Here is a 27,904-nt window from a genome sequence, read left to right on the forward strand (position 1 = left end):
GACTTATTAGCCAGCCCTACTCTGTTGTTTATGATTTTGTTGTCATGGAGGACTGATTGGGCTCATTGATTCCAGTTGAAAAATAAATGCTGCGCTCATAGAATGGCATGCTTTAAAAACTACTGAAAAGTGCTCCAGTATTTACACGTGGAAAAGGCGGGACACAATGCATCACTCTCCTTGGTCAAATAGCCCTTACACAGCCTGGAGGTGTGTTGGGTCATTGTCCTGTTGAAAAATAAATGATAGTCCTACTAAGCGTATCGCTGCAAAATGCTGTGGTAGCCATGCAGTTAAGTGTGCCTTGAATTCTAAATAAATTACCGACAGTGTCACCAGCAAAGCACCACCACAACATCACACCTCCTCCTTCATGCTTCACAATGGGAACCACACACGCAGAGATCATCCGTTCACCTACTCTGCGTCTCACAAAGACACAGCATTTGGAACCAAAAATCTCAAATTTGGACTCATCAGACCAAAGGACATATTTCCACCGGTCTAATGTCCATTGCTTGTGTTTCTTGGCCCAAACAAGTGTCTTCTTATAGGTTCAGAAATTTTGTGAAATGGCACAGTTACAAATAGAAATCAAACTGGATGGACATCAGAAATAGAGGAAGGACTAAAAACAAACAAAATAAAATTATTGTAAAATAGATTGTATCTGTAAAATGTGTATAAGATGAATAAACTGAAGGTAGAAGCCTAAGTGTTTAATCCACAAAATGTGTTTAATTTGTATTTATTTCACCTTTATTTAACCAAGTAGGCAAGTTGAGAACAAGTTCTCGTTTACAATTGCGTCCTGGCCAAGAAAAAGCTAAGCAGTTTGACACATACAACAACACAGAGTTTCACATGGAGTAAAACAAACATACAGTAGAAAAATAAGTCTATATACAATGTGAGCAAATGAGGTGAGATAAGGGAGGTAAAGGCAAAAAAAGGCCATGGTGGCAAAGTAAATACAAAATAGCAAGTAAAACTGGTAGATTTGCAGTGGAAGAATGTGCAAATTAGAGAAATAATGGGGTACAAAGGAGCAAAATAAATAAATACAGTAGGGGGAGAGGTAGTTGTTTGGGCTAAATTATAGATGGGTACAGGTGCAGTAATCTGTGAGCTGCTCTGACAGCTGGTGTTTAAAGCTAGTGAGGGAGATAAGTGTTTCCAGTTTCAGAGATTTTTGTAGCTCATTCCAGTCATTGGCAGCAGAGAACTGGAAGGAGAGGAAGGAAGAATTGGTTTTGGGGGTGACCAGAGAGATATACCTGCTGGAGCGCGTGCTACAAGTGGGTGCTGCTATGGTGACCAGCGAGCTGAGATAAGGGGGGACTTTACATAGCAGGGTCTTGTAGATGACCTGTAGCCAGTGGGTTTGGTGAGGAGTATGAAGTGAGGGCCAGCCAACGAGAGCGTACAGGTTGCAGTGGTGGGTAGTATATGGGGCTTTGGTGACAAAACGGATGGCACTGTGCTAGACTGCATCCAATTTATTGAGTAGAGTATTGGAGGCTATTTTGTAAAGGACATCGCCGAAGTCGAGGATCGGTAGGATGGTCAGTTTTACAAGGGTATGTTTGGCAGCATGAGTGAAGGATGCTTTGTTGCGAAATAGGAAGCCAATTCTAGTTTTAACTTTGGATTGGAGATGTTTGATTTGAGTCTGGAAGGAGAGTTTACAGTCTAACCCGACACCTAGGTATTTGTAGTTGTCCACATATTCTAAGTCAGAACCGTCCAGAGTAGTGATGTTGGACGGGCGGGCAGGTGCAGGCAGTGATCGGTTGAAGAGCATGCATTTAGTTTGACTTGTATTTAAGAGCAGTTGGAGGCCACGGAAGGAGAGTTGCATGGCATTGAAGCTCGTCTGGATGGTTGTTAACACAGTGTCCAAAGAAGGGCCAGAAGTATACAGAATGGTGTCGTCTGCGTAGAGGTGGATCATTGGGGGAAGGGTGGTAGGGTTTGCGGGGAATAATTAAGATATATTCTTTAAAAAGTATGTATATCTATATGGGTATGTATATGTGCATATGTATGCATACGTGTATGTATATGGATATATATATTTACTAAAAAAGATATGGGGGATTGGAAATGATGCAGACAATTACATTGATGGAAGCAACAATCTTTCTGCAATATTAAGCTGATCCACCCCTTAAAAAAAGTAAAACAAAATTTAAAAGTGTCTTCTTATTGGTGTCCTTTAGTAGTGGTTTCTTTGCAGCAATTCGACCATGAAGGCCTGATTCACACAGTCTCCATTGAACAGTTGATATTTAGATGTGTCTGTTACTTGAACTCTGTGAAGCACTTATTAGTTGGGCTGCAATTTCTGAGGCTGGTAACTCTAATGAACATATCCTCTGCAGCAGAGGTAACTCTGGGTCTTCCTTTCCTGTGGCGGTCCTCATGAGAGCAAGTTTCATCATAGCGATTGATGGTTTTTGTGACTGCACTGAAAGAAACTTTAAAAGTTCTTGAAATTTTCCAAATTGACTGACTTTCATGTCTTAAAGTAATGATGGACCTTTCTCTTTGGTTATGTGAGCTGTTCTTGCCATAATATGGACTTGGTCTTTTACCAAATAGGGCTATCTTCTGTATACCACCCCTGCCTTGTCACAACACAACTGATTGGCTCAAATGCATTAAGAAGGACAGAAATTCCACAAATTAACTTTTAAGAAGGCACAGCTGTTAATTTAAATGCATTCCAGGTGACTACCTCACGAAGCTGGTTGAGAGAATGCCAAGAGTGTGCAAAGCTGTCATCAAGGCAAAGGATGGCTACTTTGAAGAATCTCAAATATAAAATATATGTTGATTTGTTTAACACTTTTTTTGGTTACTACATGATTCCATATGTGTTATTTTAATAGTTTTGATGTATTCACTATTATTCTACAATGTAGAAAATAGTCAAAATAAAGAAGAACCCTGGAATGAGTGTGTGTCCAAACATTTGACTGGTACTGTATATATACCATTTACAAGTCCAAAATGGATGTAGCAACTAGAGATTGCCCCTTTAAGTCTATCAAAAGTGTACGAGTTTGAGCTTGTCCATTTTTTATCAGCATGAATTAGATTGAGCAATAAAAACCCCACTTTTATTCCATAGGCTGGGCTATCCGCGCTATGCAGCTGTTACAAGAGCACATTTTTCACTGGCTGTCCACTGGTTTAAAAAATAATGATTGATAGGTAGCTTAAACTTCTTGAATTCAACCCTTATTGGGTTCAAATACACATTTAGATTTGGGAAACAGCCATCCACAACAACCACAATCCGTAAATAGCTAAATGAGAGCGAGCAGATGTAGATATCAATAATAAGTGATAACCATAACGGATTACAGTTACCGTTTTTTGCCCGAACACTGCTCTCATCCTTACATCCAAGTGTTTATTCAAGTTGGGTAATCTTTGGATGCCGACAGCAGTTGCACCATTGGAAGACATAGTTTGGACTGTAGCCTACAAAAGCCAATTCCTGCTCTTTTCCCACGATCCATCAATCACATCTGGTGTGTCATCATAGTGGTCTCTGACTTGTGGTCAGACTCGCTCAGGTGGAATAAACTTAAACTTGCGCCTTTTTTCAATGCTGATTTGAATGTCATTGAGAAAACAGAAGTGTCAAAGATTTTTTTTGCAAACATCCTTTCTGAATTTAAAAGTAATCCTCTAAGTAATCACCTAGTTTTTCAAAGGTATCTGTAATCTGATTACACTATTTTTGCTGGTATTATAACAGATTACAGTTAATATTTTTTGTAATCCCTTACATGTAACGGATGACATGTAATCTGTTACTCCCCAACCCTGGAATTTGTTGTATTGGATTTGCCCCAATGTAACGGTGCTCTAGCTCTTCCTCCTCCTCGGACGAGGAGAGGAGAGAGGGATCGGAAGACCAATGTGCAGCGAGGTATGAAGACATAATATTTATTGAAGTAAAGACGAAAAAACACGAAAACACTTTAACTACAAAACAACAAACGACGTAGACGCACCTGAACATAAGAACGTACATATACCGAAGAACGCATGAAACAGGAACAGACTACATAAACCGAAAAAAAGAAAAAAAAAAGAAAAACAGTCCCGTGTGGCGCAACGTACATAGACACAGACACAGGAGACAACCACCCACCACAAACAGTGTGAAAACACCTACCTTAATATGACTCTCAATTAGAGGAAACGCCAAACACCTGCCTCTAATTGAGAGCCATACCAGGCAACCCTTAAACAAACATAGAAACAGAAAACATAGACTGCCCACCCAAACTCCCGTCCTGACCAACTAACACATACAAAACTTATAGAAACAGGTCAGGAACGTGACACCCAAACATAACACTTTGTATTCAGGCCAAAAATCTAATTGCTTTGCCACATTTTTTGCAGTATTACTTTAGTGCCTTGTTGCAAACAGGATGCATGTTTTGTACTATTTTTATTCTGTACAGTCTTCCTTTTCACTCTGTCAATTAGGTTAGTATTGTTGAGTAACTACAATGTTGTTGATCCATCCTCAGTTTTCTCCTATCGCAGCCATTAAACTGTAACTGTACACCCGTTCACCATTGGCCTCATTGGGAAATCACTGAGCGGTTTCCTTCCTCTCCGGCAACTGAGTTGGGAAGGACGCCTGTATCTTTATAGTGACTGGGTGTATTGATACACCATCCAAAGTGTTATTAATAACTTCACCATGCTCAAAGGGATATTCAATGTCTGCTTCTTTTTTTTTTACCCATCTACCAATAGGTTCCCTTCTTTGAGACGTATTGGAAAAACCTCTCTGGTCTTTGTGGTTGAATCTGTGTTTGAAATTAACTGCTTGACTGAGGGACCTTACATCTAATTGAATATGTGGGGTCCCGAGATAAGGTACTCATTAAAAAAGCATGTTAAACACTATTATTCCACACAGTGAGTCCTTGCAACATATTATTTGACTTGTTTAAGGACATTTATACTCCTGAACTTATTTAGACTTGCCATAATAATGGGGTTGAATACTTATTGACTCAAGACATTAATTCCAGCATTTCATTTTATATTAATTTGTAAACATTTTGACTTTGACATTATGCGTCTATACACGTTGACATTATGGGTTACTGTGTTTAGGCCAGTGACAAAAAAATCTAAATTTAATCAATTTTGAATTCATGTGGAAAAGGTCAAGGGGTGTGAAGACTTTCTGGAAGTACTGTATCTATTTATCCTGCAACTGGTCACTATTACTCCTGTTTGCATGCATATATTACAATTAGTGTATTACCGTAAGTATTTATATATTCCTGCTTCCAGTCACTTTTCAGCACTGTTTACATGTACAGTTGAAGTCGGAAGATTACAAACACTTAGGTATGTACCTAACCACTCCACAAATTTTTTGTTAACACTATAGTTTTGACAAGTTGGTTAGGACATCTACTTTGTGCATGACATAAGTAATTTTTCCAACAATTGTATACATACAGATAATTTCACTTATAATTCAGTTTCACAATTCCAGTGGGTCAGAATTTTACACACACTAAGTTGACTGTGCCTTTAAACAGCTTGGAAAATTCCAGAAAATTATGTCATAGCTTTAGAAGCTTCTGATAGGCTAATTGACATCATTTGAGTCAATTGGAGGTGTACCCGTGGACGTATTTCAAGGCCTACCTTAAAACTCAGTGCCTCTTTGCTTGACATCATGGGAAAATCAAAAGAAATCTGCCAAGACTTCAGAAAAAGAATTGTAGACCTCCATAAGTTTAGTTCATCCTTGGGAGCAATTTCCAAATGCCTGAAGGTACCACGTTTGTCTGTACAAACAATAGTACGCAAGTATAAACACCATGGGACCACACAGCCGTCATACCGCTCAGGACGGAAACGCATTCTGTCTCCTAGAGATGAATGTACTTTGGTGCAAAAAGTGCAAATCAATCCCAGAACAACAGCAAAGGACCTTGTGAAGATGCTGGAGGAAACAAGTACAAAAGTATCTATATCCACAGTAAAACGAGTCCTATATCGACATAACCTGAAAGGCCGCTCAGCAAGGAAAAAGCCACTGCTCAAAAACTGCCATTAAAAAAAGCCAGACAACGGTTTGCAACTGCACATTGGGACAAAGATCGTACTTTTTGGAGAAATGTCCTCTGGTCTGATGAAACACAAATAGAACTGTTTGGCCATAATGACCATTGTTATGTTTGGAGGAAAAAGGGGGAGGCTTGCAAGCCGAAGAACACCATCCCAACTGTGAAGCACGGGGGTGGCAGCATCATGTTGTGAGGGGTGCTTTGCTGCAGGAGGGACTAGTGCACTTCACAAAATAGATGGCATCATAAGGGAGGAAAATTATGTGGATATATTGAAGCAACATCTCAAGACATCAGTCAGGAAGTTAAAGCTTGGTCGCAAAGGGGTCTTCCAAATGGATAATGACCCCAAGCATAGTTCCAAAGTTATGGCAAAATGGCTTAAGGACAACAAAGTCAAGTTATTGGAGTGGCCATCACAAAGCCCTGACCTCAATCCTATAGAAAATGTGAGGCCATAACTGAAAAGTGTGTGCAAGCAAGGAGGCCTACAAACCTGACTGAGTTACACCAGCTCAGGGAATTTTTACTGGGATTAAATGTCAGGAATTGTGAAAAACTGAGTTTAAATGTATTTGGCTAAGGTGTATGTAAACTTCCGACTTCAACTGTATATCCTACAACCTGTCACTTTTTTTATGTAGAAACCCACCTCAACCCCTCCAGTACCCCTGCAAATCGAATAAGGTACTAGCACTGACCTGTATATACTTGCATTCTCATGTTTCTAACTCACATCGCTGTTCTTGTGTGGTTTTTAATTAAATTACATTTTTTCATGTTCTATTGTTATCTATATTATTTTTTATTATCTCTGCATTGTTGGGAAAGACCTCAAGGTAAGAATTTCACTGTACTGTTTTATGCCTGTTGTATCCTGTGTACGTAGTGAATAAACTTGAATCTAGTAGGAACAGATAGACAAACAGATGGATACCCAGTCATACAAGTCCTCCAGTGGTAATGATCCATGTTGCCCCAACTCCCTCCTTTCAACTCCTGAAACCGAAGAAGAACCAGCTTTAAATATCACTTAAAAGCCTTCCACTTTGTGGATACAGTGGATGAAAACATATACATTCCCTGTGATAAATCTGAATGAATTTGCAAAACGATACTGAATGCTTCATTTAGCTTATTCATGATCAAATCTGAAGCTGGTTTTGTTTATGTTACAGGTCTTTCAGGTGTCAACCTGGACTCAGGGGTAGACATAACATGGTAAATGAAAATCCGGGATACTCAAATTATTATGATATGTTGCGTTTGGTATGGTATGTATTCATTTGGAGATGTCCGTCTTCCATTTCGTATGATATGTTTTCGAATTACAATTCATATGATATGAATTGCAATTGCAATTGTTGTGGCTAACATTAGCTAGGTTGGCTAAGTGGCTAATGCTAACATTAGCCAGGCTTTGGGTTAAGTTTAGGAGTTAGGGGAAGGGTTAGCTAACATGCTAAGTAGATGCAAAGTAGTTAAAAAGTAGTGAATAGTTGCAAAGTTGCTAATTAGCTAAAGGCTAAAGTTGTCCGTGATGAGATGTGAACAAGCAACCCTGACCGATCACCCTCTTATGTAACCATACCAAAAGTAACATATCAAAATAATTTGAGTGTCCCGGATTTTCATTTACTATGTTATGTCTGGTCTATGAGACCAGGCTACAGGTGTAGGATGAACCGTTGAAGTTGCCTCTAGATGCTGATCTGGGGTCAGTTTTGAATTTCCCCCAGTGATGGTTAAGGCTAGTATCAGGGAAGGGGAAGCTGATTCTAGATTTGTATCTATGGGAAACTTCACCCCGGAGTGTGTCTGTCATAGGTTGATTCATTTCCATAGGCATACCTGCTATGCAGCTGTGGACCAGCTCCCTGTCCACTCTCACTGCCCTGGCTAAGGGTTCAAACCTGGCCAGCCTGTAGCCCAGATCAGTGCTCACCATCTGATGTGAAAGGTCAAAGGTAATTGGAAGTCAAAAGAGATATTTATATATATATCCTCATGATCTTTCAAGTAGGCCTACTAAAAACACGTTGGTCATGTTTGAGCTCAATTACATTGCAGTCGGCTACTGCAAACTGACTGATCTCCAAATCCCCTTGCATGATAAATAACTACTCATTATTATTTTTTGATCAGTCAGTCTGCTCAGTTGGTGATCTGCGATTAAGCAAAATGTATGCTCTCGGAATAGGGCCATTGGCTTCCATTATGCAAATGGTGACAAGCTTGCATTCAAACCTAGTGAAATTCTCACCATCTTCATTTGGTCCCAATCGTCTGTATGGATAGTACCCTCCCTTTCAGGGTACAACAGTAGAAGCACCGCCTTCACGACTTGACTGACATGGAAGTGGTGAGATGCATCCTGGGAGCTCTGGAGCGCCGCGACAATTGATTGGTCCAATCCGGACACACAGCGAACGCGCAGGTGCTCCAGCATGAAACATAGAAACAAGATGGACGCCCGCCGCTCCCCTCCCTGGCCCTTCGCCTCTGTAGAAGAGAAATATTGTCTTAGATTAGCACTGACTTAATATGCCAATTTCTTGGCAAGTCTTGGTAATTAAACTTTTGTGGATTTTGTGTATGGCTATTGGTTACATGAAAAACTGCAGGACTGTATGTAATATGCACTGTATGTATGGCTTATAACCAATAATAATCAGTATGGTCCTATTATACGCTGGTTTGGCCTCTTAGCTTTCCCCGTTCCCTAACACCATGCCTCTCACCCAGCAGTGTGTGTTGCCTGCTCGGCTCAGTGCTTTCTCTGTGCAGCTGAACACAGGCAGCCTGCAGTGCCTTCCCTGCAGCAGACAGGTCCCGGCGCTCGTGGGGCTGCAGCCCCCTCTGGTGGCCCAATGAGAGGGTTTCTAACTCCATGTCCACCACCCCCAGGGCCCACCCAGCTGAGTCCCTCACAGGGAGCACCAGTCTGTACGCCCCAAACATGACATAGTGCCCAACCTGGGAGGTGTCACAGCACTGGAACAGGTAGTCTCTGGAATAGAGGGTGGATCTACATTAGCCTGGTCCCAGATCTGCTTAGGCTGTCTTGCCAACTCCTATGGTCATTGTCTTGTTTGGTATATGCAGCAGAAACAGATCTAGTATCAGGCTAGAACCTCATGTGGACTCTGGATGATAAATATCACAGTAGTTCCATAGACAGTCATAGGCTGGTAGATCAATGTGTCATTAGAGTGGTTTGGCAATTGTATTGCAGTACTAGCAAAGCCATACATTACAGACTAAAACAGGTCCAATTATTTACCTGGAGAAGTGATCTGAGCGCCGTAAGGAAGGAGGAGGGGAGAGCCAATGGGAGCGACTAGAACCTCCCTCCATCACCATCATCTTCCTCAGAGAGTAGTCACTGCCCTGCAAATGGTGTTTATTAGCCTACTTAAAGTTGGTTTGATATCTTATTTGGAAACTTCTGTGTACCTGAATTGGGATGGTTAGAGTGTGTGGTTAAGCTAATGCTGGTTTGAGATATCTGTTTAAATGGTTTATTTAGTGTATGAGTGCTGTGTATAGAAAGTGGCCTATAGTGGATTGATGTCACTGTCTTCTCTTCAGTTACCTGTCCATCTGAAGGCTCCATCAGATAGGTGGTGATACTGTGAATGGCAGAGACTCTGCTGTGTAGCCAGAGTGAGGCGCTCTCCACAATGTGCAGCATGCTGCAGCGAGTCACCACGTGCTGGAGAGCTCTGCTGAATTCACTGCTCACGCCCTGGGCAAAAATAGGATATTATTACTGAGTCAAAGCACCAAATGAATGGTGTTTTTAGGATATTTACTTTTTTCAATATTCCTTGAGTGTTTTAGAAATATCGCCCTGGATTTTACACTGCACAATACAGCCATTCTAGCCAGGTCCCAGATCTGTTTGGGCTATCTTGCTAACTCCTATGGTCTTTGTCAGCCAAATGTTGGTAAGACAGCACAAACAGATCTGGGAGCAGCCATTCCTCTCACCTGGTAGAAGTCTATCTCATGGCGTGAGAACAGGTGTGTGTCGTTTGAATCTCGGAGTGTGTCGAGACCCAGCACCCCAATAGCTCGTCCCTGCTCTCGGGGGTCCAATATGGGAATGGCGATAAACGAGCCATAACACTGTGAAGATGCTCGAGACTCGTCGAAAAGGTACACCCCTCCGTGAGCGCCCACTCTGGGCACGTGCACTGGACTACAGCTCTCTATGGCCGAGAAACTACAGCGGGGAGCAACAGTAAAAGAGACAGTCAGAGATCATATAATGAGAGAGAGAGAAGATAGCTACAATAACGGGTAACAAGGCTCTGAAAGAATTTCCTGTGCTGCCAAAAACCATAAGAAACTGTAGCACTTCAGATCCGCCCATGAAATGGCGTTAGCGAGGGAGTGAGTGAGAGCATAGCGGGACTACAGGGTTAGAGGGGATGGTTTAAAGGCCAAAACGACTAGATCAACAAATAACATAGCTGAAGCTGAAGCTGACATGTTGCTATGGGTAAGATGGTTATACCAAAGACTAAATTGATCGACTGATTGTGTGATTGATTGATTGACGTGTCGCTAACAAGGGCAGAGCTATCTCCTGACAGTGACCTGACAGGGGCCTGGTGTGGCTGGAGCATCTTGTTGAGAACCAGACGGGCATCTTCAGTAGTGCAGGCCACGTAACGCAGCCTAGAGCCCTCTTCCTCCAGCAGGGCTACAGAGACACTCAACAGCTTCCCCTCCGCATTCACCTCCGCATCCTGCCACACACACACACACAGACACGCAGACACGCGTGGCTTCAAATCACTTTGATTTCATAAAGCCTATTTTTAGGTCAGCACTTGTCACAAAATGCTTTACAGTAACTAAGTGCTATACTGTGATCAGCTGGACAAACTACACACACTGTCTTCAACAAATCCACATTCACCATAAGAGTCTAAGAAGAAATTAAGCAATATAGAACCAAAAAGGGTTCAAAGGAACGCTTATGACCAAAAGGATCAAAATTGATCTCTTTGGAACCACAAATCACCTAAGCAACTTATTTGAAAAGTTATACATATTATTTAATAGCACCTATTTCAGACTGTTGACTATTGTTTTATGCTTCTGTATGCTACTGACCAGCCATCTGGTTAAAGTGAAACTACGGTAATGTCACGTCTGAAATGTAAGGTGTTGGTACACTATTCTACAAGTGTCAGACTCACTCTGAGCACGGCGCTAAACACAGACCCATAAACAGGCTCCATCTGGGCTGCACCTCTTTGGGCTGCTCTCCCAATCTCCTGCAGCCAGGCCTGCCTGGTAGCCCCTCTGCCCCTGTCCTTGCCCCCTCGCAGCGTTGCCCGCTCCTGCAGGTAGACCAGGAGCTCCTGGAAGGCCCAGACCCCTGAGCCCTCCTCTGGAGGCAGCTCCACCAGGAAAGCCCTCAGTAAGGCCTGGAATTGTCCCAGAGAGAGGACAGAGCAGCTGGAGAGAGGTGGCTCACCATGCTGCCAGGCTTGAACAGGGCGGGGGGGGGGGGGGGGGGGGGGGTATTAGAGAGATTGTGTGGTTAAGGTTGTATGAAATGGACAGATAATGTCTTCACAGCACACACAGGTGGTGGACTTATTCATCACCCATAGCACAGCAGCTACTTTAAGAGAGACTAGTTGTGGGGACAGCAGATTACATTACAACCAGATTACCGGTGGTTCTCATTGTAATGTGGTTGTAATGACGTCATTTCAGCCAGTTTTGCTTGCGGGGGGTCTACTATGTTGGTTAGCCCCCACAGCCAAGTCCCTGTGACCTCTGACCTCTCTGTAAGGCCCCTTCCTCTGCTCCATCCTTGTACAGACTTAGCTCTCTCTCCACCTCCTCTCTGTCCACGGCTCCTCTGCCCTCGCTGTCCCAGGAGAAGAAAAGAGACGACACCTCCTTTGACCTCCTGTCTTCTTCTTTCTGCCGGTTACACTAAAGACAACATAGTAGCCTTCATTATTATAATTCTACACGGCCCATAAGGCCTAAGTACACAGTTGGGCACAGTTTACGGGATAGAAATAGAAGGCCGGGAAAATACCTTCAGACCACGGCTTTTGTACAGCACAGTACAGTACAGTACACTAGTCATTCCATTTCTATGGGCCACAGACAGCTCCTTCACCGTCTCCTCTCGTCTCTTTTAAATCTCTTATCACCTGCTGCAGCTGGCGCAGTCTCTCACTCCCTTTCTCTCTGTAGCCAGCTTTGATGTGTTCAGCCAGGCTGTCCACCATAGCACCACTGGATGCTCTGCCCAGGAAACTGAGCACAAGCTGCAGGAACTGCCCTCGGCTCACCGTCTGACTGTCATAGGCACACATGGTCCAGGGTGACCCAGGATCCTCTGCTTCTGTGGCGAGTAGATGGTGATCGAACAAATGATGTCTAGGACATTATTTCAAGGCTTTTTGTTTCTCAAACTGTATCAAAAGTCTTCATTGTAGTCTTATGCTCTGTGTCTTGCCAAATGTACACCTCAAACAAAGAGAAGCCCGAACACTGCTCTTGCTCGTATCACGTTATTTATTTAAGCTTACGGGTCAGCCTCTTGCTCGGACTAAAGTGATACGAGCAAGAGCAATGTGCAGGTTTCTCTTTCCTCTAAGCTATCACATTATGTGTTAGTTCCTTTTAAAATGCAAATGCAAACAACCAAGGAATTCAACACACTCACCTTCAGGTAGGGGACCAGACTCCATGACAACACATAGCTCCTCTATGTTCAGCGCTGGGGTGTCTGACCCTGACCCCTTCATGACCTCTTCTATGTTCCCTCGGTCCTCTGGAGGTTCTGGGCTGTTTATGGCAGTTTGGTGCCCCAGCTCCAGGCTCTCTGTGGGGGTAACCCTGTTCCCCTCTCCCTTCCTCTCTTCTCCCCCCTTTATCTCATGGCAAGGATGCGGCATGTCCCCCTGTCCAGCGTCACATTGCGTACAGGTCTTCTCTGTGTCCATGGCTACAGGGCTTCCAAGGAGACCACAAGTCATGTGGTTGTGTCCTTGTAATGGCCCTGTAGAGCAATTGTAGTTGTTGTTGTTGTTGACTACTGATTCTCCAATGAGTCTTGTTTCCCGAGCTTAAATTTGAACATTCAAGCTGAAGTACGGTAACAATGACATGTCTATGTCCTCTCTGTCAGTAAGCATACGCCGTTCAACGTGAAGACAGTACGTCAGTAATACCATAACTTGTCCACTAGACGGACTAGAGCTACATGGACATATTGGGATGACGTCATTACATTGTAGTATATCAGGTGAGTTTTGTAGATATTCAGAACCATTAACTCGTGATTGTTCATCTCCGGGCCTTATGTGACCATAATTGTGTGTGTGTGTGTGTGTGTATGAATGCATTCTAGCATGTGTACTTGCGTGCGTATGTGTGTGTGTGTTTACTCACAGTAGTTAGGATCATGCATGGACTCCTGTGTGCTCTCATTCTGATCATGGTAGAAACGCAGCAGAAGGAGCAACACTCTCTGTCTGTCCAGACACCCAGTCTAAACCAACAAATAGACGCTTTCATCTCAAAGCACTTTTATTATTTTAATTGACTTCCTCCATCAATCCTGATGGGATTCTCTGCCATAATTTCACCACAAGCTACAATCCGTTACGCAGTAGAAAGATGTGACGAGCTAATGGGGAATGGTGTTCTATTAAAAAGAGTGAATCGATGGTATTTACCGCAGTGTGTTAATGGCGGTGGTTAAGCATGGTTCAGTCAGTTTTACATTTTTATTTATTTATTTCATCTTTATTTAACCAGGTAGGCTAGTTGAGAACAAGTTCTCATTTACAACTGCGACCTGGCCAAGATAAAGCAAAGCAGTGCGACACAAACAACAACACAGAGTTACACATGGAATAAACAAGCGTACAGTCAATAACACAATAGAAAAAAAAGAAAGTATATATACAATGTGTGCAAATGGCGTGAGGAGGTAAGGCAATAAATAGGCCATAGTAGCAAAGTAATTACAATTTATCCAATTAACACTGGAGTGATAGATGAGCAGATGAGCAGTCAGTCACCTTAGCACAGTCACAGTGGGAGAAGGCCTGAGAGAGCGTCTCTGTCCAGAGCCTCAAATTCTCAGCACAGCCGTGTTCCCGGCTACACAGGGAGAGATGTTCCAGAAACAGCTGGAACTGCTCCTCGGAGAGCCCTGAGACATACTGACACACATACTGGGACACACACAGAGACACAGACAGACATTAAAATAACAGAGGAGAAATACTGAGCACTGCTCCGCCTATACAAATCACAAACGAGGGGGAAGATAAACATTTTAAAAAAGCATTTCTCACATGGACAAATTGGTCTTGCTGTAGTGAGTCAGGTGTGCCGGAATCATTGGTGTTCAGGTCCCAGGCCAACTGATCATCTGAAAAAGAATCCCTCTTAAATACAGATGCAGGATCTTAATGTTATCACTCTTTTGTTGCTGAGAATATGCAGATGAGCTTCGTGATTTACATAAATTCCCTGAAAACCCTCATAAACACACAGATTAACAGTATTGCACTTTTCATGTAGTGTAATTTTAGCTAGCTAATAGCCTAACCACTGATCAAGCAACATTATGGACTAAATGTTAAAGTCCTGTTGCTGCAGGAATGTATATCGCTGCAACAGTAGTGGTCAAAGTAGCCCATTCTTGCAGTCAATGACCAAAAGCGCCTTCTTTGGCCTCATGAGTGGAATGTTATTCATATTTTTTAATAATTTTATCATTAATAACATTTGTATTTTGTTGACGGAAACTTGTGTGTCTTTTTCAAACACTTTTTATATCTGACACGGTAAAGGTGTCTTCTTTTTTCTAAGCCCATAACCAAGTGTGTGAGGTGTGTACTTTTGTTTCAAAGTAGATTTGATTAAGACTGCCCTGATTTAGCCCACTGCAGTAAAAGGTTAAGATCCTACACCTGTACACTGGATCTAATGCCTGAACTTCTTCAAACTGCATCATGACCAGAACATACCTGAACTTTTGAAATTAAGGAGTTCCTTGAAGCTGAGTAGAGCATTCTGCACCTGCAACATAGCCATGTGTTAGTGGGCTTGCAGACGTCAAATACACTCTTAGAAAAAACAGGGCGATCTAGAACCTAAAAGGGTTCTTCGGCTGTCCCTATAGGAGCACCCTTTGAAGAACCCTTGTTGTTTCCAGGTAGAACCTTTTTGGGTTCCATGTAGAACCCTTTACACGGAGGGTTCTACATGGAACCCAAAATGGTTCTACTTGGAACCAACAAGGATTCTCCTATGGGACTTTTCCTCAAAAATATACATTACATGGATTTACTTCTATTTTTTGTACTGTTTGATGTTAGTTGAGTGAATTGGATTAAAACACAGAGAAATATTGTTTGTCTCCTCTGTTCCCTTTTGTACAGTATATCTTTGAGTTCTGCCCTGCTCCCAGTCCCTGTCACTGATCCAAACACAGGACAGCTTTAAATAAAAGCTGGGTTCTCTGTAGTCTTATTGTCTGTCTTGAAGTTAAACCCTCAAAGCTTTAATCCCCACCATTAATCCGAAATCCCATTTTCTCTTACTCTCTCCAATCCACTAATCCATACTGAGGTGTAATGTACAAGTCTGTACTGTACTGGTCTGATATACACAATGAATAGGGCCAGAAGGTCTTCCTGACTACGGGAAAACTCTGGACCCTATATGGTCAGGAAAAACTCCTGGACCTCATCATACAACACCCTACCTTGAGGCTCTTTGTATTCCTCATATGTCAACCCCTCCTCGCTTTATAAGTGTGGTCTGTTCCTACCAGGTACAGAGAGAGGGTGTGGTCTGTTCCTACCAGGTACAGCGAGAGGGTGTGGCCTGTCCTACCAGGTACAGAGAGAGGGGGTGGCCTGTCCTACCAGGTACAGAGAGAGGGGGTGGCCTGTCCTACCAGGTACAGAGAGAGGGGGTGGCCTGTCCCTACCAGGTAGAGAGAGAGGGTGTGGCCTGTCCCTACCAGGTACAGAGAGAGGGTGTGGCCTGTCCCTACCAGGTACAGAGAGAGGGTGTGGCCTGTTCTACCAGGTACAGATAGAGGGTGTGGTCTGCCCTACCAGGTACATAGAGAGGGTGTGGTCTGTCCCTACCAGGTACAGAGAGAGGGTGTGGCCTGTCCCTACCAGGTACAGAGGGTGTGGTCTGTCCCTACCAGGTACAGAGAGAGGGTGTGGCCTGTCCCTACCAGGTACAGATAGAGGGTGTGGTCTGCCCTACCAGGTACATAGAGAGGGTGTGGTCTGTCCCTACCAGGTACAGAGAGAGGGTGTGGCCTGTCCCTACCAGGTACAGAGGGTGTGGTCTGTCCCCACCAGGTACAGAGAGAGGGTGTGGCCTGTCCCTACCAGGTACAGAGAGAGGGTGTGGTCTGTTTCTAATAGGTACAGAGAGAGGGTGTGGTCTGTCCTACCAGGTACAGAGAGAGGGTGTGGCCTGTCCTACCAGGTAGAGAGAGAGGGTGTGGCCTGTCCCTACCAGGTACAGAGAGAGGGTGCGGTCTGTTCCTACCAGGTACAGAGAGGGTGTGGTCTGTTCCTAATAGGTACAGAGAGAGGGTGTGGTCTGTCCTACCAGGTACAGAGAGAGGGTGTGGCCTGTCCTACCAGGTAGAGAGAGAGGGTGTGGTCTGTTCCTACCAGGTACAGAGAGAGGGTGTGGTCTGTTCCTACCAGGTACAGAGAGCGGGTGTGGTCTGTTCCTACCAGGTACAGAGAGAGGGTGTGGTCTGCTTGGAGCCTCCAGTCAGTGAAGTGTAGTGCCAGACACTCCCTCCGTCTCTCCACGGTACGCCTCTGGATCTCCTCTCCTCTCTGCAGCTCCACCCTGCACTGCCCCACCTGCCTCTTCAGCTCAGACAAGCTGGGACAATATAGGACAAATGGGAATGGTTAACCATGGGTTAAATAAGGCCGTTTGCAGAATGGTGTGCTTTTCCCTGGACATTGAACAGATAGATATCCATTAAATTCCTACAATATTGCTCGGTAACAATTTGTTTGGATAGTCCATCTGTAGATGCTCTATAGACAATCAGTAACATTTCAACTAACTATCTACTAACCCTAGCCCTGACCTTAACCATTATCCTAACCCTAAACATAACCTTAACCCTTACCTTTATTCTAAACCTAACCCTAACTGTAACCTTAGCAAGCAGTTGCTTATCAACAGATAGTTTGTTGATAGTATGACCATCTGTAGAGCATCTACAGATGGACTATCCAAACAAAGTGTGACCTATTGCTCTGCCGCTGATAGAACTGATGACATACTGTATATTTTGTTTTGGTTTCTTGTTGACGGAGGATACAGTAGGATACAGCCTTCATCAGTGGTGTAAAGTACTTAAGTAAAAATACTTTAAAATACTACTTAAGTCGTTTTTTGGGGGTATCTGTACTCTCTCTCTCTCTCTCTTTCTCTCTCTCTCTCTCTCTCTCTCTCTCTCTCTCTCTCTCTCTCTCTCTCAGGGGTGATGAATATATCTCACCGGCTGCCTGGTGCATGTAGCAGTTGCAGGGTGAGCTCCAGCCCCAGGCGGTACTGGGCTGCCTCTGCCTCTTCTCGGTCAGAAAGGAGGGGGATGGAATTGAGAGGGGGATGAAGAGAGGGGGAGGAGGAGGAGGACCTTTTCAAGCAATGGCCCAGATAAAGCAGGGGACTGAATGGAGATGAACCCATTTCAACCTCACCCCTCCTCCTTTCCCCTTCTTCTCCCTCTCCCTCAGTCTCTCCCCTCCGCTCTGCCTCTCTAAGGAGCTGCCCGACACATGGAACCAGAGACGGTAAGATCTTCTCCAGCAGGTAAATCCTGCAAAGACAGAGCAGAGCACACATTCATGAATAATACATGGTAGAGCTCATTTTCTTGCTAAATGATCTACATTAGATCGGGGAATGGGGAGGTGAATGTTCTAATCTAGAATCCATGGATTGTTCTCCATCCTGACTGAGCCAGTACTGGGTAAGAGGGTCAGTCAAGGTCCACGCCTCTTGGGTCAGTTGAACTTTGCGGACACACTCCCTGTGGGAGTCTAGTCTGCGCCCCAGCTCTGACCCTCGGCTGGTGATCTGTCTCTCCAGAATGCTCTCCCACCCCTCTCTGTCCTCCTGAGACCCTTTCATTTGTATCCCTCCTTTCCCTCCCCAGATAGAGAGAGGATAGAGGGTCTGCTGTAAAATGTCAAAATGAGGAGAAAACTAGGGCAACTGATCTGATTGGTGGGTATCTTTGCCTTGTAGGCAATTTTGCACTCATATTCATTTTCTCTGAGACAAGGTATTTAAGATAGGTATTTACGTTTTTTTTTAGATTGTTACAGATATGTATGTGCAATACAATATTTATATTCAACAAAAAAACTGAAAATTATGTCAAAAGATTAAATTATGCATAATAAACTACCCTAAGAAATATGATTAATATATGGAAAACACACAAATAACCCCCTGACCAAGACTAAAGTGTATTCATGTTTTCTGTTAGTTATCTTTTTCCTTTGCCTTCTGTATCAGACTCCTTATTTACCTTTTCCCGTTCTACTTCTGTGCGAAACGGATTGACAACATTCCAATCCTCCCCTTTCTATCCCCTTGAGTACAATTCCCAAAGGATGGCAGCAATGCAGGCCGTCAATAAACAGCCCTGTGGAAATGAATCTCTGCACCTCAAATCTCAATCTACCCCTGTAACCAACAACACCCTCCCCAGTGTGTGTAGGGGTGGCGTCTGCTGGTTGCAAGGCACAGGTCTCTGTTTGATGGTCACTAAGGGAAGGAGAAAGATCAGATCTTGTTGTAAATGAGAGGACGCAAAGGGAGGGAGGGAGGGGCCACTGAAACATGACCTCATCGCTCAGCTCAGCTTCACTGCAGAGCAGTGTGTGTTTCATATGATAGGTTCCCTCCCTTTTATTTTGACAGTTAATTGGGAGGCCTTTTCACAATGGAGTCTACTTGGAAAATACATTGGCGCCTTTATGTTCTTGTGTTTCCTTTTCCCATTTCTTCCCCTCGGTTGCGTACAAGAGGAAGTGCAGGCTAGAGCATGGTATGTGGTACGTGACAGAAGTCACATTTCCTTTTCAAACCAACATTCTTTAAAATGACCTGAAACTCTCTCTGCATAAAAGCTCCCTGAAAAGCTATCTTTAAAAATCCTTCTGAAAGAGCTACAGTGCCTTCAGAAAAGTATTCATCCACGTTTTGTTGTTACAGCCTGAATTCAATGGGATAGATTTCTGTTTTCTCACCCATCTGCACACAATACCCCATAATAACAGTGAAAACAAGTATTCACACCCCCTTGCTATGACACAATTGAGCTCAGGTGCATCCAATTTCCTTTGATCATCCTTGAGACATCTCTACAACTTGATTGGAGTCCACCTGTGGCCAATTCAATTGTTTGAACATGATTTTGAATGAACCACACCTCTCTATATAAGGTCTCACAGCTGACAGTGCATGTCAGAGGTGGGAGTTTTGGAGGAAAAGATGATGGAAGCTGATCTGGAGCTTGAACCTAATGGTGGTTGACTCAAGGAAAATTGGAATATTGTCCAAAAGATTGGAAAACGGAGGAAAGTAGCATACAGTACTGAGAATGTATTTTCTTTTCTTGTAGGATTACGGCTTATTCATGAGGAGCAGCTGATCGGATTACCAATCTTGAAGAATCCATTTTAGATATCCAAACTGGTGGAGAGAGTGCTGGGTAAAGTGAAAGCTGTGAGGATTAAGAGAGGCGGGTTTGTTTAGATCTGGTTGTACTTCTGAGGATCAGAAGGAAAGTGTTGCGTCTCACCCGAAAGTTTGACGTGTGTGTCTTCGGGAACAAGGCAGCCCTCAAGGGGGTAATATCTGGCGTCTCGTGGGAAGTTCGATGTTTACAGAGATTAAAAATGTTCCTGGAGTGATTGATGCACGTCGGATGACTCGTGTGGTGAATAAAGAAAAAGTCTGTTCTTTAGTTTTTTGATATAGAGTCTCTCCCTACTCAAGTGTGGTTGTGGTATATAAACTACAGAGTCAGAGCATTTATCCCAAGACCAATCACGTTAAAGCTTTTGGACATGTTTCAAGTGTTTGCAGAAGGGAGAAGCTGAGATGTCCAAGTAGTAGAAATGTAATGTCATATATATACAGTTGAATTTGGAAGTTTACATACACCTTAGCCAAATACATTTAAACTCAGTTTTTCACAATTTCTGGCATTTAATCCTAGTAAAAATTCCCTGTCTTATGTCAGTTAGGATCACCACTTTATTTGAAGAATGTGAAATGTCAAAATAATAGAAGAGAGAATGATTTATTTCAGCTTTTATTTATTTCATCACTGATAGACATACCGAAGACAATTCAAATCTGTAATCGCCGCCAAAGGTGCTTCTACAAAGTTTTGACTAAGGGGTTTAAATATTTATGTAAATTATATATTTCTGTAATTCATTTTCAATAAATTTGCAAAAATGTCTAAAAACATGTTTTCACTTTGTCATCTGTGTGTAGAAAAAAATATATTTAATCAATTTTGAATTAAGGCTGTAACACAACAAAAATCAAGAGGTATGAATACTTTTGGAATCACTGTACATTTACACTACCCAGTGGGCACAGACGTCAGTTCGGTTAAAAGTGTGGTGAAAAAAATACTAAAATCCCTTGTTGATTACTTTTTTACAAAGCCAATCAGTTTTCCACGTTGATTCAACGTCATCACATTGAGTGTATTGGTTGAAATTACGTTGAAACAACGTTGATTCAACCAGTTTGTTCCAGATGGTATTGCTTTTTCATATCCATTAGTGTTCACTCAGCTGCATATTGTTTAAACCATAGACTTATGTAATTAGCTATATTTGGTACGAGGAGCCTCATGTCAAAACGTAATTTTCAAACGTGTAGGAACGCATTATTTTCTTCCACTCTTGCTTGATTGAGTCCAGCATGGTTTTGCTGCGTTCATAACAAGTGGGAAACTTGGAATATACTAGGTCTACTTGTAAACTGTGAGAATGGGTTTGTTGTGTGCATTCACATGCTTTGAACTCGACTGACAAATGTCAAACAAGTTGTGCCAACCATAAACTATTAGTACAGATATCATGCTTCCAAACAAATTCTGGTGTTAAAAAGGCACAATAATATATCGTTTTTATAAATTATGTTTTATTTCATTTCATTGCCGAAAATGCTGTTATCGAAGTAATTTCCTTAGTATGTGACGTCAGAGATCAGCACGTGGGAGAAATCGGAGTTCAGAGATGATTTCCCATTTGTAATTACGAGTTGGAGGAACGTTCAATTGGATTTTCCCCAGTCGTATACTGGTAATTACGAATGTACGAGTTGTTATGAATGCAGCATTAGACAATGTCGTTTGACAGCTGGCAAGTGGATCGCATGCGCCAAAATACGCTGCTGAATGAATAGGAGGGAAATCACCAACGACCCAATAACCTCGGGCGCCTTGCATGTCATCTGCTCAAATTATGACCATCTCGCCGCCTCTGCTTTCTCTAACTACGATATCTGTTTCCTGGACCTTGAATGGCGCTGGTCACCGTTCAGCGTTCGCCAACACCCAGCGTTAGCTCCAGTCCCTGCGTTTCGGTGAGTTGTCGAGCTTGGTCATCTGTCATAGCACGGGATTTAAGGCTCAATTCTAATGGTATTGTTTAGGGTGGCTATAGCTAGCTAACATTATGTTGTTGTCCCATGCGGTAGTTAGCTAGGGGAAACTCTTTTCACAGCACTTCGATACCGAAGTGACCTTTTCGTGGCAGGAGACTGAGGATAGGGTTAGGAAAAGGGTTAGGGTTAGCGGATATGGTCTCCTAACCTGCCACGAAAAGCACTTTGTAACTTAGTGGGGTGGAAAGGGCGTCCCAGCTATCTACACTAGCTGTTTATGCCCTGCTTTTTTGTGTGTGCATGCACAAGAAATTGTTAAACGGAAACGTCTTTTATTTGTCTGCGTTGTGTATAAATATACACTTTTGACTTTTGCATGGACAAAGTTAAACTTTCCAGTGTCCAGGGAAGTCGTCGCTTAGCTACCACAGTCAATGGCTGGCTGGCCAGCTAGCCAGTGAAGTTTCTCAACTTGTAGCTAGCTAGTTAGCTAGGTATAGTGATTGTTTGCAATGCAAATGATTCCAGTGCATCTCTGACCGGTTTATCCCCAAGTAAATTATATAAATGGTCTAAAAGAACTCAAATAAGCCAACTCATCATAGCTTAGCTATCTGTCAGTGTCAATCTTTGTTGGCGAGTTTACCGGAGGCATAGCTAGCTGATCATAAATGTTGCACTCAGTCACTGCCATAAATGTATGTACTGTATAGACAGTGGTGCAAATTAGGTTTTGGGGGGTATCTGTACTTTTACTATTTATATTTGACTTTTACTTCACTATATTCATAAATTAAAAAATCTACTTTTTACTCCATACATTTTCTCTGACACCCAAATTTACTCTGCGTTTTGAATGGCTAGCAGGACAGGAAAATGATCAAATTCATACACTTATCAAGAGAACATCCCTGGTCATCCCTATTGCCTCTGATCTGGCGGACTCACTAAACACATGCTTGGTTTCTAAATGATGTCTGAGTGTTGCAGTGTGCTCCTGGCTATCTGTAAATAAATAAAAAAAACAAGAACATTGTGCTGTCTGGTTTGCTTATGTAATGATTCGTAATTTTAATACTTATATTTTAGTAATTACATTTACTTTTGATACTTAAGTTTATTTAAAACCAAATACTTTTACTCAAATAGTATTTTACAGGTTAACTTTTTCTATTAAGGTATCTTTTACTGTTACTCAAGTATGCCATTTGGGTACTTTTTTCATACATTTTATTACAACAGACCTAGCCAAAACAATGTCATCGACTCTCACAACAGTTCCAAATCAACTAGGCTCAAGTTATTCTGTTAACGTTTTGCATGAAAACCGGGTTAGTATGACATGGCTGTCCAACTACATTTTATGACCCGCACTGAGGATGAATCCATATGACATCGAGGGTTGCCTGGCTGGCTGGCTGAAATGCCAGTGGATGATTCCACATAAGGGTTGTAGCTAGACAGCCTAGCTCAGGGGTAGGCAACTCTGTTCGTGGAGTGCCTGACCAACAGCGCTAATGGATCAGTTCTGTGATTGCTTAAATTCAACAGCCCTATATTGTTTGCGTCCCAAATTATATTTGATTCCCTTTTGGTCAAAAGTAGTGGACTATAAAGGGACGAGGGTGCTATTTGGGACGTATCCATTGAGGGCAGTCTGAGGTCTGTTGGCTAGAGAAAGTAAAATACTTGCTGCTTTGCTGTGACATCTCTCATTGCGAGTTGTCAATGCCTGAATCACATTATGCCAGTATAAATGGGAAAGAGGAATGTGAGAGATTAACTATGTTTCTCTCAAACGGCCATGAAAACAATTAAAGCAAAGGTCAACACAAAGGATGTGTTAAGGGCTCCAGAGTCTCCTATAAGTGTTCAATTGGGTTGAAATCTGGTGGCTGAGACACACACCCTTTAAACCCCCAACAACAACAATAGCTGATGATGACGATTTAAGGTAGTTGCCCCCCCCCCCCCCCCCCCCCCCCCTCCTGAGTGGCGCAGCGGTCTAAGGCACTGCATCGCACTAGAGATCCGTGTTCGATCTCGGCCTCGACCGGGAAACCCATGAGTCGGCACAATTGCCCAGCGCCATCCGGGTTAGGAAAGGGTTTGGCTGGCTGGAATGTCCTTGTCCCATCGCGCTCTAGCGACTCCTTGTGGCGGCCGGGCGCATGCACTCTGACTTCCGCCGCCATCTGTACGGTGTTTCCTCCGACACATTGGTGCGGCTGGCTTCGGGTTCAGCGAGCAGTGTGTCAAGAAGCGGTGCGGCTTGTAGTGATGCCAACTTAGCAATTTTGCTGCTAGATGTAGCACCCTTTCAGACTACTCTGGCAACTTTTTTTTTTCAAACAGCACCTAGCAACAAATTTGGCTACTTTTAAATATTTATTTGGAACTTTTAGCTTTTGAAAAGTGACTCAAACGCTAAAATGCACTCATTTTCCTTCTAAATGACACAAATGATTTTCTCTGTCACACACTCAGTCACAACACACGTGCCTGGCTGCAAAAGTGCATTGTGAGTGACGTTAAAAAAGTGCATTGTGAGTGACGTTAAAAAAGTGCATTGTGAGTGACGTTAAAAAAGTGCATTGTGAGTGACGTTAGCAGCAGGCGTTCAGCTCGTGCGCAGGCCAGCAGCAAATTGCAAATCATTGTTGGCTGACTGCAGTAGTATGCATTCGAGACGAACCCAATGAATATAGTTGGTCACAAATGTTTGATCTTGAACAGAAATTACATCAATCAACATTTCTCAATCAAAATGATAATAAACAAACAAATCTAAACTAACATGTCAAATCATATTTTTCGCTGAGATGGCAAGTCATTTTGAGTAACGTTATTGTGTATTCTACATAATGACAGTTTTACTTAATGACGTCATCACGCAATAACATCACAACGTCATTTAGCAACAAATCAACTTATCCTGAAAATTAGTTGGCAACACTGGCGGCTTGGCAGGGTCGTGTTTCGGCGGACGCATGGCTCTCGATGGGACAAGACTGTAACTACCAATTTGGATATCATGAAAAAGGGGTCAAGGTATCCCCCGCACCTCTCTGATTCACAGGGGTTGGGTTAAATGCGGAACACACGTTTCAGTTGAATGCATTCAGTTCTGCATCTGACGAGGTATCCCCTTTTCCCTATCCGTATGCTCCTTCGAGACCCCTATTTCAAAGTCACTGAGATCTCTTCTAGTCATGCTAGCCAAAATAATATTTATTTCTACATGACCCTAAGCATGATAGGGATGTTTTAATTGCTTAATTAACTCAGGAACCACACCTGTGTGGATGCTAGTGGTTGACCGATGATGATTTTTCAACGCCGATACCGATTTTTCAACGCCGATTATTTGATACCGAATAATCGCCCTATTTTTAAAATAAATTGTTTTCTTTTTTTAATATATTTGTAATAATGACTATTACAACAATACTGAATGAACACATTTTAACTGAATATAATACATCAATAAAATCAATTTAGCCTCAAATAAATGAAACATGTTCAATTTGGTTTAAATAATGCAAAAACAAAGTGTTGGAGAAGAAAGTAAAAGTGCAATATGTGCCATGTAAAAAAGCTAATGTTTAAGTTCCTTTTTATTTTTTATTTATTTTACCAGGTAAGTTGACTGAGAACACGTTCTCATTTGCAGCAACGACCTGGGGAATAGTTACAGGGGAGAGGAGGGGGATGAATGAGCCAATTGTAAACTGGGGATTATTAGGTGACCATGATGGTTTGAGGGCCAGATTGGGAATTTAGCCAGGACACCGGGGTTAACACCCCTACTCTTACGATAAGTGCCATGGGATCTTTAATGACCTCAGAGAGTCAGGACACCCGTTTAACGTCCCATCCGAAAGACGGCACCATACACAGGGCAGTGTCCCCAATCACTGCCCTGGGGCATTGGGATATTTTTTAGACCAGGGGAAAGAGTGCCTCCTACTGGCCCTCCAACACCACTTCCAGCAGCATCTGGTGTCCCATCCAGGGACTGACCAGGACCAACCCTGCTTAGCTTCAGAAGCAAGCCAGTAGTGGTATGCAGGGTGGTATGCTGCTGCTCAGAACATATGAAAGCTGGTGGTTCCTTTTAACACGAGTCTTCAATATTCCCAAGTAAAAAGTTTTAGGTTGTAGTAGTTATAGGACTATTTCTCTCTCTACCATTTGTATTTCATATACCTTTGATTATTGGATGTTCTAAGGCACTTTAGTATTGCCAGCCTAATTTCGGGAGTTGATAGGCTTGAAGTCATAAACAGCGCAATGCTTGAAGCACAGCAAAGAGCTGCTGGCAAATGCAGGAAAGTGCTGTATGAATGAATGCTTACGAGCCTGCTGCTGTCTACCACCGCTCAGTCAGACTGCTCTATCAAATCATAGACTTAATTATAATATAACTCTGTTAGGTTCTTATTTTTCAGAATAAATAACCCATGGCCACTAGAGAAGCTTTAACCAAGTTTAATTTTTCCCAAAGGTTCTGTACAGCTGTAATCAGACAGCAAAACATCACTGTTATATACCTCCTACTTAAGACACTCCCTCCCTCCAATCCTTAGTTTATGGTTTAACAGGAAAAGAGTAACAAGATCCCAAACCGGTATTACTCCCTTCAGGTGACCAGTCCTCACCTCCTGACCTCAACCCATCCATCTAATCCACAGATGTCCACCTGTCTTTCCTGTATGAACACTGTGCTCTGCTCCTGTCCCCCAACACATTCCACAGCTATCTGTCCTTCTACAGAGAACCCTTAACTTTCTCCTTTTGATTATATCTATCATTTATTTAATATCTTAATGTTCAAAATGTTGAACCCAACAACACACAGAAATACGAGCCTTAGGTCATTAATATGGTCAAATCCGGAAACTATCATTTTGAAAACAAAACGTTAATTCTTTCAGTGAAATACGGAACCGTTCCGTATTTTATCTAACGGGTGGCATCCCTAAGTCTAAATATTGCTGTTACATTGCACAACCTTCAATATTATGTACAATTCTGGCAAATTAATTACGGTCTTCGTTAGGAATAAATGGACTTCACACAGTTCGCAACGAGCCAGGCGGCCCAAACTGCTGCATATACCCTGACTCTGCTTGCGCAGAATGCAAGAGAAGTGACACAATTTCCCTAGTTAAAATAAATTCATGTTAGCAGGCAATATTAACTAAATATGCAGGTTTAAAAATATATACTTGTGTTTTGATTTTAAGAAAGGCATTGATGTTTATGGTTAGGTACACATTGGTGCAATGACAGTGCTTTTGTCGCGAATGTGCTTAAATCACCCGTTTGGGGAAGTAGGCTGTGATTCAATGATCAATTAACAGACACCGCATCGATTATATGAAATGCAGGACAGTGCAATGTAATCGGCCATAATCGGTGTCCAAAAATGCCGATTACCGATTGTTATGAACTTGAAATCGGCCCTAATTAATCTGCCATTCCGATTTAATCGATCGACCTCTAGTGGACGCACCTGCTTTCAATATACTTTGCATCCCTCAATTACTCAAGCGTTTCCTTTATTTTGAGGGCACCAGCTGCCTGTCAAGTGATGTATGAGAGGCACCCATGTGAGGCTCTTCTCCTGAGAAAGAGCCTCCTCAGCTATGTTCTACTGGCAGGCCATTACCACAGCAAGATGCCATGCAGGTCAGGGTTATTATGGCTAGCATCCTTGGAACGATGGATGGTCATGATTACTGCATTTCTCAAATGTCATATGCCTGGCTGTGACAGCAGCTGATTTACGTCACCTGATGTGTGAGGGTTTATGTCCAGGCCAAGGCTTTTTGATTTGCGCGTGTTTTCTCTTGTGTGTGTGTGTGTGCCATCATGGTTGTGCACACAAGCCCAACAAGCAGAACTCTTTACATAGATTAGGCCTAATTGTAAGCATTGTTGTATTCTTGAGTATAGGTCTGGGCTCTGTCTGGGGTTTTGTTTGTGTGTGTGCTCTTCTCAATGAAGATACATTGGCTGGATCACTTCATCCCATCCCGTGTGTCATGTACATCGTGTCTGCATAG

At 42.7% G+C, this 27,904-nt stretch overlaps 2 protein-coding genes across 2 annotated transcripts in view; one reads left to right on the forward strand and one right to left on the reverse strand.

The window, feature by feature from the left end:
• Positions 1 to 3,852: 3,852 nt before the first annotated feature.
• LOC129821987 (EF-hand calcium-binding domain-containing protein 5-like) lies at positions 3,853 to 18,954 on the reverse strand. The gene is made up of 20 exons (XM_055879792.1): positions 18,727 to 18,954; positions 18,121 to 18,371; positions 17,689 to 18,012; positions 16,901 to 17,057; positions 15,158 to 15,209; positions 14,480 to 14,556; positions 14,201 to 14,356; positions 13,566 to 13,665; positions 12,838 to 13,173; positions 12,320 to 12,513; positions 11,936 to 12,092; positions 11,342 to 11,634; positions 10,734 to 10,885; positions 10,122 to 10,356; positions 9,724 to 9,876; positions 9,412 to 9,518; positions 8,870 to 9,138; positions 8,392 to 8,630; positions 7,980 to 8,076; positions 3,853 to 7,127 (listed from the first exon to the last, which is right to left on the reverse strand). The coding sequence occupies exons 2-20, from the start codon at positions 18,321 to 18,323 to the stop codon at positions 7,033 to 7,035; spliced, it is 3,396 nt and encodes a 1,131-aa protein (XP_055735767.1). The 5' UTR covers positions 18,324 to 18,371; positions 18,727 to 18,954; the 3' UTR covers positions 3,853 to 7,032.
• Positions 18,955 to 21,527: 2,573 nt separating this feature from the next.
• LOC129821988 (protein phosphatase Slingshot homolog 2-like) overlaps positions 21,528 to 27,904 on the forward strand; it is a 36,745-nt gene continuing 30,368 nt past the window's right edge. The window contains exon 1 of the mRNA XM_055879794.1: positions 21,528 to 21,812. Coding sequence (XP_055735769.1) covers positions 21,750 to 21,812 — 63 coding nt within the window. The 5' untranslated portion in view covers positions 21,528 to 21,749. The remainder of the gene's footprint in view (positions 21,813 to 27,904) is intronic.

This window comes from Salvelinus fontinalis, chromosome 24, assembly GCF_029448725.1.
Source record: "Salvelinus fontinalis isolate EN_2023a chromosome 24, ASM2944872v1, whole genome shotgun sequence".
Classification (NCBI taxonomy): domain Eukaryota; kingdom Metazoa; phylum Chordata; class Actinopteri; order Salmoniformes; family Salmonidae; genus Salvelinus; species Salvelinus fontinalis.